Genomic DNA, 12,308 nt, shown 5'->3' with positions numbered 1-12,308 from the left:
ATGCTGTCACTGAATTCAACTACCAAAGTAACACTAAAGACACCATGTGGATATATATGGTGTCTTTATATATATCCATCACTAAAACCAGTCATTTCTTCATCCATTCATTTCTTTAGGAAAACACCTAAAGGCACATACTGAATTCTCACAGTACAGTCAGAATGGCAAACTATATGAGACAGCTTTACAAGGTCTTTACACTCTCAAAGGGGAGACAAAACATGTATCTGAAAATGTAAATTTTCTAAGTGCCTTAAGAATTATAGAAAATATGATAGGCATTCAAAGAAGAGAGAAATCCTCTAGTAGATAAAGGAGATTATTAGGATTTAAATATCTAATTAAGTTGAAATGGCCTTTGACAATTGAAAGCAGTGAGGTCCTGAATAAGAATCTGTTATAAATCAAGAAATTACATGTATTGAAAATTTTATATAGGAGCACTAGGGGAACTTTGGCCGCTGTGACACAGACACACACAGACATAAATATACACACACACACAGAGACACACAAACACAAATCCAAAGACAAAAACTTTTATCAGTTAATTCCAAGACAGACATATATCTGTGTTAAGAAATTATGTGATATACACTTTCATTTAGAGAGTTATTACTGTTTTCTTTGTTTTAATCCATTCTGTTTAATAGAGTATTCCCACTGGCAAGATTCTTTGTAATTCATCTTTTTAAAAAAATATATTTTAGTGATTTTTTACAGAGAGGAAGGGAGAAGGATAGAGAGTTAGAAACATCGATGATAGAAAAACATCGATCAGCTGCCTCCTGCACACTCCCCACTGGGTATGTGTCCTCAACCAAGGTACATGCCCTTGACCGAAATCGAACCTGGGACCCTTAAGTCCACAGGCTGATGCTCTATCCACTGAGCCAAACTGGTCAGGGAGTAATTCATCTTAAATATTGTTGATGATTGTGTATGCAATATTAACTTATTTGTTAAAAGCTCATGTACCTATGCCAGTCCATCAAAGCAAATTTTAACCAAAAACTTATAAAGCCATTATACAAATGGATAGCAATTTAGTTAGCTAGGGTGCATTTACCTGAGAAGTAAATGATAGATATGACATTTAGTTACAAAGATGGTTTTCTAAACTTTCATTACTTTTATTTTAATGAGCTTTCTAAGGACAAATATAATTTTACAAGTGATTCAATTAAGCACTAAAAGATCTTCTTACTATCTAGATAATATTTTTGGATCACTGAATGAAAAAGTTAATTTCCTGGCAGCCTTTCACACCAATTACGCTGGGAATCTAGTGATACACCTAATAAATAGCCTCTTATGTACCCAAATGTGCTTTAGATGATAGAGTCTCTGAGTACGGGATTCTAGATACACTCATTCAAAAGAGGAACAATAGAATCAGCCAGCCAAGTAGAAGAATACACAGAAGCAGTGATGCACAGAATTGTGAAGCTATTTACAAGCTGACACTCACCGCCACATGTAACTGACTGCAGACTAAAACCTATTGTTCCGTTTTTCACTGGGAAAAAACATAGGCCCTAGAACAAGACTCAATAGAAACTGAAGCAACTTTTCATTTATATAGAGAACTCCAATTACTAGAAAACACTTTAAGTTTCTCTCTTAGAATTTATTTCTGAAAACTGTGATATTTGCCTTGATTGTATATATCATACTTTATTTTTTATATCCTTAAGAACATGTTTGTATTTGCTTGCTTTCATTTTTGTTTCAGAAGTCTATGATGGTTTATGTTTGAATTAACATAAGAATTTTGTTAGTCAGTTTTGAAGCCAATTTTGAACCAATTTTGAAGCCAATCTTCATTCTGAGAAGAAATGTTTCATAAGTCCTTGAAGACTGTTAGCATCTACATGACTTTTATACCTTCTTAAACAACACGTCCTTTTCTTAAAGTATATTTTTATTGATTTCAGAGAGGAAGGGAGAGGGAGAGAGAGATATCAATGATAAGAGAGAATCATTGATTGGCTGCCTCCTGAACACTCCCTACTGGGGATCAAGCGTGCCACCTGGGCTTGCGCCCTGACCAGGAATCAAACTCTTGGTTCATAGACTGAAGCTCAACCTATGAGCTATACCAGCTGGGCTTAAATAGTTCTTAAAATAGAATGAATCAAAACAGTACCCAATAATATTTTTAACATAAAAAAAAATATTTTGGGTATAGTCCTTCAGTCTTATTTGACACTCATTAAGAACATGAATATAGACTTGTATAAATTGAGAATAGTTATATTTATTCATAATCTTCATAAACTACACTAATAAAGGGAAAGATGCAAATTGACTGTACCTTCATGATGCCCGTAAGCCAATCAGGAATGAGTATGCAAATTAACCCAACAAAGATGACAGGTTAATTTGCATATGCAGGTGCTGAGTGGCTGGGGACGGGGTGGGATGCGCAAAGATGCAGGCGTTCTGCCGCCCTAGCCGCTCCGGGCCTCTGGGCAGTGTGGGAAGGCGGAAAGGCAGCTCTGGGCGGAGCGAAGGTAGAAAGGCTGCTCCGGCCAGAGTAAAGGTGGTGCCGGCAGCCAGGGGAAGGAAGGCCCATTCTTGCACAAATTTGTGCTTTGGACCTCTAGTAATTTACATAAATATTTTTCTTATAATGATTAAGCTCCATGTCATTTCAATGTTGTTTTATTGGAGTCCCCAATGACATAAGTCAAATAGTTTTGAGTATATAGTAAAAAAAATACAATTCTCAACTTGAGTTGATGAATGTAAATTTTCATTTTCACAATATTCTAAGGCAGCGGTTCTCAACCTGTGGGTCGCGGGGGTCGAACGACCCTTTCACAGGGGTCACCTAAATACATCCTGCATATCAGATATTTATATTACAATTCATAACAGTAGCAAGATTACAGTTATGAAGTAGCAATGAAAATAATTTTATGGTTGGGGGTCACCACAACATGAGGAACTGTATTAAAGGGTCGCGGCATTAGGAAGGTTGAGAACCACTGTTCTAAGGTAAGCAATAACTTTATTTAATACAAGGTAGTTGAATATCTCTGAATTTACTTCTTTTTCTATTAACTTGAAGAAATTAGAATGAAGATAATATATTTTAATTAATTATGTATTATTTTATCTTCATTATTTATATAAACATAACTGAAATGTTCAGCTTATTTACTAAGTAAACTATTATTTTCTTACGTATATAAAATATTAAGGTGAAAGTAACCTTAGAGATCATCTCCTCTAGGTTCCTTCTACAAGTTGAAGAAATTGAGCAACAGTGAGGCAAAATGACTTTTCATTATTGAGGCATAACAAAAGCTAAAATCAGCCTGTCTTTCTGTGGTAATAATAGCACATGTGCTTGGTCAAGCATATCTGACCAAAAAAAAAAATATGTAGAAATAGTGATGATTTCTGTTAAAAGGTGCCTTTATCTTTACACACAAGTTTATAGATTTGGGTAAATCCTATAAAGAATAAATCAACTCCATTTCATAGTTATCTCATTTTCCCTGTACTCAATAAAATAGGACGTTTTCTGAATGCATAGCCCCAAACTTGGTTATGGGACTAGATATCTTTCTATGATAATAAATTACTTCCCTAAACTTTAAGTAACCAAGAGCCCACCCACAGAGTTAATTTACTTGAGGTCACTTAATTATACTTTTGCTAGCATTTAATTTTCAAAGAAACCTCTATTTTTTTTTTTTTTTTGCATCTCCAAAAAGCTCCCAGTATCATTAGGTTCTTAAATGGATTTGTCTTGTGGATTGCCATATTGTTTGGATGGCCCTAAGTGGCCAAACATTTAATTAAAATCCCTTGAGAGGACAGTTTTCATGATGTGTTATTGGACATCTGCCAAAGTTCATTTTATCAAGCCTTTGTCATCTACTTAGGCTACTTCTCAGTATATTTTTGATGCTGCCTGTATGTCTTAAGTTTTAAATATTCCCCAAGCGATGATTTCTTACCATCTCAAAGTCTAAAAATGTTCAGTTTTAGTATATTAGAAGGTTAGTGTTTAATTTCTTCTTATCATTTGATTACAATTTTTTAATTAGTAATTTTTTAAAGAAAAACATGGACCCTTCATCATATAGAGGAAATTATTGATTTATTTAACACATACTGTATTAATACAGTATGTATTCAATAATAACCTATTTATTGAATGCCAATTTTTCAACATCTGTTAGTAAGCATGTAACACAATATTTTGGTTAAAGAACATTACAAATTCGGAGAAAGTTTTAATTACTCTCAAGAAAACAAGATTCAGGCTGTTAAGTCACTTGTGCAAGTTTATGTCACGTATAAAAGAGAATCTTAGTTTCTGTCCTGACCTCTCTGAACCCAGATTGTAACCATTTCACAATAAAAACTACTCTTTGAAAGTGCATGCCTTCCATTTACTGTCATGTTGGTTTCTATCCTTTTTAATAAAAGCCTAGGTGGCATCACACCCTTGTGCGATGTCATCACAAGATGGCTGCCACAAGATGGCCAGCAGAGGAGGGCAGTTGGGGGTGATCAGGCCTGCAAGAGAGAGCAATTAGGGACCATCAGGCCAGCAGGGGAGGACAGTTGGGAGCCATCAGGCCAGCAGAGGAGCAGTTAGATGTCAGTCAGGCTGACAGGGGAACAGTTAGGGTGTGATCAGGCTGGCAGGCAGAAGAGGTTAGGGGCAATCAGGCAGGCAGGCAAGCAAGCGGTTAGGAGCCAGCAGTCCATAGGGATTGGGCCTAAACCAGCAGTCAGACATCCCCCAAAGGGTCCCAGATTGGAAAGGGTGCAGGCTAGGCTGAGGGACACCCCTCCTCCCCCCCATACAAATTTTGTGCACTGGGCCTCTAATGGAATGTAAAATCCTAGAGCATGCATATTTTACATAATTTACAAGAAAGCTATAAATGACAATTTCAGTGTATTGTTACCTGTGTTTTGTGCTTTGTTGGTATCCCCTAGATTGAATATTTGATTTTACTTTACAGTCTACTTAGCAGCAGCTACCTGGTGATAATTGGTGCTTCAGGTTTGTCTCCCAACAGTGCCTGGTCCATGAAATCTTCTTAGTTGGTTTATTTGATTTCAATTTTTAGACCACTTAATGTATATGGTTTCAGATAGCGATATGATGATGCAAAATTCCAAGTTTATAGTTTTAATTTTCTTCTAGATCATTGATCCTTTTTTCCTAACAGATCCTACCTGTGTTTTCCCCAAGGCTATAACTTTTACAAAATAGAAAATCATACTTTTCTTCCTTCATTATAAAACATATCTGGATTTTCTCAAGAAAAAAAAATGTCTCTTGCATTTAAATTAATTTTCTTCTTTTTCAGTAAAATAATACCCTGAGGTAAAAAGAGTAAAAAGAATATTTTAACAGAACAAACTTAAAACTCAATCATTTTAAACTCAGTGTTACACAATTAGAGGTTTTTATTTCTTTTTTCTTTCTCTATGGAATAATTGCATCACCTGTAATATTCAAAGCATGCAAACTGAAAGTGAAAGTTTTCACTGATTTTCTTGAATTGATTGCTGGTTTGACTGAGCTGACCTGTGCTTTAAACCAGAATTGATTGACCGATTGAGTCCACACGGTTAAATTGGTTGTGCATGCACACAGAGACTTTGTTTATTGAATTTAGGGTATTCTGAGGGACATAATTTCCCTCTGCTTCTCTTCTGCTCCAGGAAACATTCTGCTTTATGATTGCATTTAATAATGTGTCAGAAAGCAAATGGAAATAGAACCGTACACAAGGGAGAATAACAGGGGATTCTGCACCTGTTTAACATCCAAAGAAACAATCCTTACAAATTGATGCAGATTCTCATGTAGTTTGTCTGTTACACTTATTGGTTATATTAAATACAATATCTAAAATTTGGCTTCAGTAAAGTTATCAAAAAATCAAAAGCCAGTGACAGTATGATAACCATCTATTATAACTGAATAATTTCCAACATTTGAAAAAAAAATGGAGTACCTCTTAGAATAGTTGGATAAATCTGAATGCATTCAGGATGTTGCATCTATTTCTGTGTTTCCAAGTCAGTCTTTTATTGTTGTAACAGGTTAGCATTGTGGTCAAAAGAAATTAAATAATACGTGAAAGAACCAATATAGATTCTAACACCTGGTGTAGGATGTCTCTAAAAATAATAGTTTTCTTGTTCATTTAAAAGATCTAATTTCCTCTGTTTTGTCCTGGTTCTTATCATTTAGACATCAGAAACAGACTGAAACCCAGAAATTAATAATCAAAAGAATATGAGAGCCAACCTTCTGAGTTCTAAAGGTAGCCTGCTTCTCATTTTGCCAAAACAACTGACTTCATAAATTTAGTCCTTGTGTTATGAACTGTACTGCCAATGAAAATCAATAAAAACAATTTCCTTCTACATTCATGATCCTCTCCTCATACTCTTTTCTCATATTATTTTCAGGGCCATTTTGTCAAAACGCCACAGGGCCATACAGAATGTAATTTTGTGTTTCTGTGTGTATGTCCCATGAAAGCTGATTTTTCATGTGTACTTTTTATTGGTATGAAGTGTAATGAGGGCTTTAAGAAGAATAAAAAACTTCATGTTTTCACAGTTTAAAAAATATTGAATGGCCCTAGCTGGTTTGGCTCAATGAATAGAGTGTCAGCCTGCTGACTGAAGGGTCCCATGTTCCATTCTGGTCAAGGACACATGCTTGGGTTGCAGGCTTGATCCCCAATAGGGGACATGCAAGAGGCAGCTAATTCATGATTCTCTCTCATCACTGATGTTTCTGTCTCTCGCTCTTCCTTTCCCTTTGTCTCTGAAAAATTTTTTTTTTAAATATTGAAGGAACCATTAAGTTTTATTGTTATTGTTGGATGAAGTTTGATGCTATGATTTATATAGTATATTTGCTGTGTAGGTTTAATTATATATGTATGTAATATATTTGCTGGGTTAATAGTTAATGTATGTCTGAAAAGATACTGAGAAAATTAAGATTATAATGCATTTTTTAAAAAAAGAACATGTTAAGCCTACAAAAGTAAACATAACTGAACATTCAGATACCTCCCGACAGGTTATTAATTCATTAATTCTCTCACTCATCCATGTATTCATTTCAAAGCATTTATCAAAGGTGTGGACCATGTGTCTTTCTGTAATATCAGGGAAAATATATCTATAACTTTTCCTTCAAAAAGCTTATTAAGATAGAAGATAGTGTAAGCTTTAATATATACAAGCAACTGCACATATGTCTAGTTTCTAATATCAACTAATTATTCCATTAGATTTATGTAGTTTCCCACTTCTTTAAAATACATTTGTATTGATTTCATAGAGGAAGGGAGAAGGAGAGAGAGATAGAAACATCAATGATGAGAGAGAATCATTGATCTACTGCTTCCTTCATGCCCCCCACTGGGGATCAAGCCCACAAACTGGGCATGTGCTCTGACTGGGAATTGAACCTGTTTCATAGGTCAATTCTCAACCACTGAGCCACTATCTCCTACTTTTAATTCTTAGAGGTTTATGTCTCAAAATATTACACAAAATTTTTACAAAGATTGAATATGCTACTATGCATGAGGTGATTAGGCTCTGACACATCATCAGACTCAATGAATAATAGTAGCTATTATCATTATATTATTATTCCCAAACTATCAAAATACAATATTTGTTTGCTTGTTTATTTCACAGTTAAACAAACCGATTCTCTGGTTAAGTAATTTCTAAAAGAAACTACAAATTAATTGGCAGTGCTTACATTCAAAACAATAGATAATTTATTTTAAAGAATATTATTTTATTTTAATCAAAATAAGTTTTTTTCATTATTTAAATTATTCCCACTCTGTAAAATGTAATGATATTAATATTTAATGAGCAGGTATGTGTTAGACATTGGGCTAAACAATTCCAATATGTTATCCCTTCTATGTATCATAACATCTCAATGAGTTTAGATTTTTTTTTTAATGTATACATTTTATAGATAAAGAAACTGAGATAGAGAGAGGCTTATAAATTTTCCCCAAATCAAATAGCTGATGGTAATTGGAGAATAAATTCAACCCAGTTCCAATGAAAAAGTATGTACTTCTTTTAAGCCTGATGTACTTACAAAAAGGCCATAAAAATGTGTTGAAAGATGAAGAAGAATAAAACTTTTTACATGACTCTTACAGTGTACTACTATAAAAAAAACAGGCCGAAACAGGTTTGGCTCAGTGGATAGAGCGTCGGCCTGCGGACTGAAGGGTCCAGGTTCGATTCCGGTCAAGGGCATGTACCTGGGTTGCGGGCACATCCCCAGTAGGAGATGTGCAGGAGGGGGTGATCAATGTTTCTCTCTCCTCGATGTTTCTAACTCTCTATCTCTCTCCCTTCCTCTCTGTAAAAAATCAATAAAATATATTAAAAAAAAAAACAAACAAACAGGTAAAGTGACCTGACGTTAAAACATTTTTATTGGGGCCACATGATAACCATCAGTGCTGTTTTCAAAGTGGAAAACTAGAATGTCAAGAACAAAGAAGAAAATCAGATTAAGTTTTGTTTCTGTCCACCTGGCCATGCTGGAGAGAAGCCCTTCTATGATTATTTTTCTTATTTAATTACAATTGAATTATATGGTTATTATTGAAAATTTGGAAACAATGTGCATTTAAAAAGTTATCTTTTACCTTTTCACCCAGAGATAACATTTAAAATATTAACACATATCCATTATTCTCACTTTTCTATATGTGTATGTATTGAGGGTGTTCTGAGTAGGAGTGGGGGATGTATGTCTTGATATATATATATATATATATATATATATATATATATATATACACATACACACACACACACACATACACTAGAGGTCCAATGCATGAAATTCGTGCAAAAGTAGGTCTTCCTTCCCCCGGCTGCCAGCTTTGTCCAGAAGGTCATCTGGAAGGACATCCAGTCTAATTAGCATATTATGCTTTTATTATTATAGATAATATATATACATGTAAGACATATTTTATTTTTCAAATAGTGTGGCAAATGCATATTTTGTTTTTCAAATAGTGTGGCAATGTATTTTATCACCCTGTGCTTTTGTGAGGAAGTGGGATATCCCTCAGAGAGAAGCTATGTAAACCTGGCATGTTTTACTTTCCCTCTGGCATCACAAGAACACTAGATATTTGACTTCTGATCCTTTCCCCTGCATATGGGCAATAAGATCCATTGGGCAGCCTCAGTGTAGTGTACTTGGCTCCGAGACCTGGTAACAACCAGGAGAGCAATTGTTCGCTGAGGTGGATTGAGTAGCACTATAATAGCAGCGCTTAGTGGTGAGGCTGTCAAAGAGGTAGAAAAGAGATTTTAAATTAAATGGACTCTATAGAAAATTGTCTTCACTTTGTAGTTTGGAGTCAGGGTGGCAATTTTCAACTTTCTTTTCCCTCACTTACCTGTTGCTAAGAGATCCCATTCAAGGTAAAATTAATGCTCCGATTGCAAAGCTTGCCATCGACAGTGGAAGAGGAAATGTAATGTGCTGTCTGTTTGTTAGGACTGTAGAAAAATACTAGAGAAAAGACTAGAGAAAAGTCATGCATACAACAGACATGTAACAAATGATAATTAAATGAACCAGTGATCACCATGTAGTTAGTTTCTGAAGGTCTGTCATTGTGACTGCATGTAATTTGCCTTGTCTTCTTTGTTTTTGTTTCTTTAGATTTTTCACTCTTAAGAAAGTTGAAAACTATTTTTACCAAGGTAGAATTGACAGCCATTATTTTCCGCTAGGGTTCATCATAATATTAACAGAAATCCCCTATGGCTCTGGAATCTCTTGGAACCAGAATATATATATATATATATATATATATATATATATATATATATATAGACACTTTCAATTGCACAATACAATTTCAAGGTTAAAAACTGAGTTCCAGTGAAAACAGAGAGGAAACTGGGAGATATATGATATGGGATGATTACACTTTAGAGCTTGTTTGTGGTGCCATATTTTTTCTTAACTGTCCTTGAAAGCTAGTTTCTCATTTGCCAGTATTCCTTCTATTCTCAGAAAAATAATGCTAACCGATGATCACCATCCAGTTCCTCGTCAGCCACATCCCTCATTCAAGAAATAGTCAACATCTAATTCAAGGAAGGCTCCACTTAAGGTTCTATGGCACTATAACACAATGTGAGAGAAGGCTATTTTTTCCTTAAGATTCACCATCTAATTTAGGAGATAATACCTGCAAATAATTAGAAGGAAATGCTCCATTTCTCCTATGTTAAATGAAGGGCTTAGAGCTAGTCCATCTCGAATCTTGTTCAGTATGATGAGTCTTATAATGTAATATTAATGAGCTATTACATAACGATAAATGTATTCATAAGTCACCCCTAAAAAATGGTTTACCATCTGCTTTTCTCTGCTCAAACACTAAGAAGCATTCAGAAAAGCCATATTCTTTCATTTTTCTCTTCATAGTTAGTATAAAATTGCAAACAAAGTGAGAATTCAAGTGGGAAATTAGTTCAGGTGCCATTATTAGCCATTCTTACTCACCAAAGCCACATTCTCAAAATGTAACAGTGTCTTGAACACCTCCTAATGGTCTCTATTAACCTGCTCGGGGCACTTCCCCCTCTGGAATTTCACTATGGTATTGCTTTTGCGAGGTGCTGTGACATGAAATTTGATTTTAAATGGTGTTTAATATGTTCTGGTTGGGCCACTGACACAATACTTAACAACCCAAATATGCTTTCCCATATGGAGGGTACCATCTGTGATATTAAGTATTTTTTTTATAAAGGTTTAATTGCTCTCTCTGTTTTCTTTAACAAAAAGAAAAATACAGTATTTCATGAACATTTTAAAGCAACTCTCCTCTCCCAATAAATGCATTAATTTCATTAACAATTTTCTAAAGAAAAATGACCAGAGACAATGCAAGAGAGAAAAAAAAAAGATAATAATTATGTAATCCCTAGGGACAGTGATGTACATGAGAACTAGTTGCTGATCATGATAAAGTATGAAAATTATTGTTATGGGGAGTAGATGCCTGGGTTTTATTCCCGTCGTTATCACAAACATAAGTCTCCATTTTTTCATCTATAAAATAAAGACCAGGAAGAAATTCATGCTTTTCAAATCTACGCATTGCTCCAGTGGTGAAGCATACAAATATCTTAGTCCCACCCCCATCGAGAGGAATCTCAATGTAGAGCCAGAGCCTAAGAATCTGTGGTGTTTTTTGAGTCCCTGGTGATTTTGGATGCACAACAGGGTTGTGGAATCACTATTCCAGTGATCTTTAAGACCTGTTTCCTTTCATAACTGCCATGATTCTCCCAGTCTAAGTCAGGGAAATTTCATCACTGAGATGCAATGTGCCTCGTTGGAATTAGAAGGACCAGGAACTGAGTCTGGGCCTTGTGTGGCAAGACTTTAAACTCTTGAGACAGTTTATCTGAAAAGTGAGGATAGTATTAGTTATGTCTCTGAGGACTATTTGCATTAGTGAATGTTAGCTAGAGAGACAGAGTGAGTGAGACAGAAATAATGACCAGATTACAAAACGAAACATCATAAAGGGACCAGCAAGAAATACAAGTACTGTGTATGAAAATGAGTAAGGAATAAAATAATGTTTGCTAAGCTTTCATTATATCATCAACCTAATCCATTCATTTATTTATTGCAACACCTTTTAAAAATATTGTGACAGAACAAACTTCTTCCTTTTAAACATCTATGGGGAATTTTGATAAGTTCTTTGTAAGACTTAATAGAAGTTTGTCCACAGCAAGATATTAAATAGTTAGAAAAATATTATACATACAAAGAAATAATGAGAACAGCAAAATTATTCCCTATTCTGGAAGGATGAGTATTTTAAACCTCACCATCTCTTTCATACCAAAATATCCTCTTCAATATTTGTTCTTTAAGGATCTCATTATTCATGAGAGTTTTAATCCCTAGTCCCTTCTATCCATATCCTTACAATTTCATATAGCCCACATACTCATAATTATAGAAAGATTGAATATGGACACAAGACATTCCAAACATATTGCTAGCTTTGTTTTATGGGCAAATAGGACTTTTAATTTTTTTTTCTACTTTTGAAACAATTCTCATAATTTTGGTCTTCTTTCTTTTTTTTGATTCTATTAACTCAAGAGAAAACAGAGGGAAAAGTAATATAACATTTAACTAACACATTGCTGCTCTATAAAAATTCCCACACAGCAAGATGAGAAGGCAGAATATA

At 34.6% G+C, this 12,308-nt stretch overlaps 1 protein-coding gene across 7 annotated transcripts in view; it reads left to right on the top strand.

Annotated features, from left to right (window-relative positions):
• PCDH7 (protocadherin 7) overlaps positions 1 to 12,308 on the top strand; it is a 433,237-nt gene that overhangs the window by 342,148 nt on the left and 78,781 nt on the right. The window contains exon 3 of one of the 7 annotated variants that reach the window (XM_070398275.1): positions 6,242 to 6,295. The exons of the other annotated variants lie outside the window; for them this stretch is intronic. Within the exon in view, the coding sequence (XP_070254376.1) occupies positions 6,242 to 6,273 (32 nt within the window). The 3' untranslated portion in view covers positions 6,274 to 6,295. Of the gene's footprint in view, positions 1 to 6,241; positions 6,296 to 12,308 lie in introns of those variants that run through there. 7 annotated transcript variants of the gene reach the window in all.

Source organism: Myotis yumanensis, unplaced genomic scaffold (assembly GCF_028538775.1).
Source record: "Myotis yumanensis isolate MYYU_CA2020_CCGP unplaced genomic scaffold, mMyoYum1.0.hap1 SCAF_1, whole genome shotgun sequence".
NCBI lineage: Eukaryota > Metazoa > Chordata > Mammalia > Chiroptera > Vespertilionidae > Myotis > Myotis yumanensis.
This window is presented reverse-complemented; position numbering and strand designations above follow the sequence as displayed.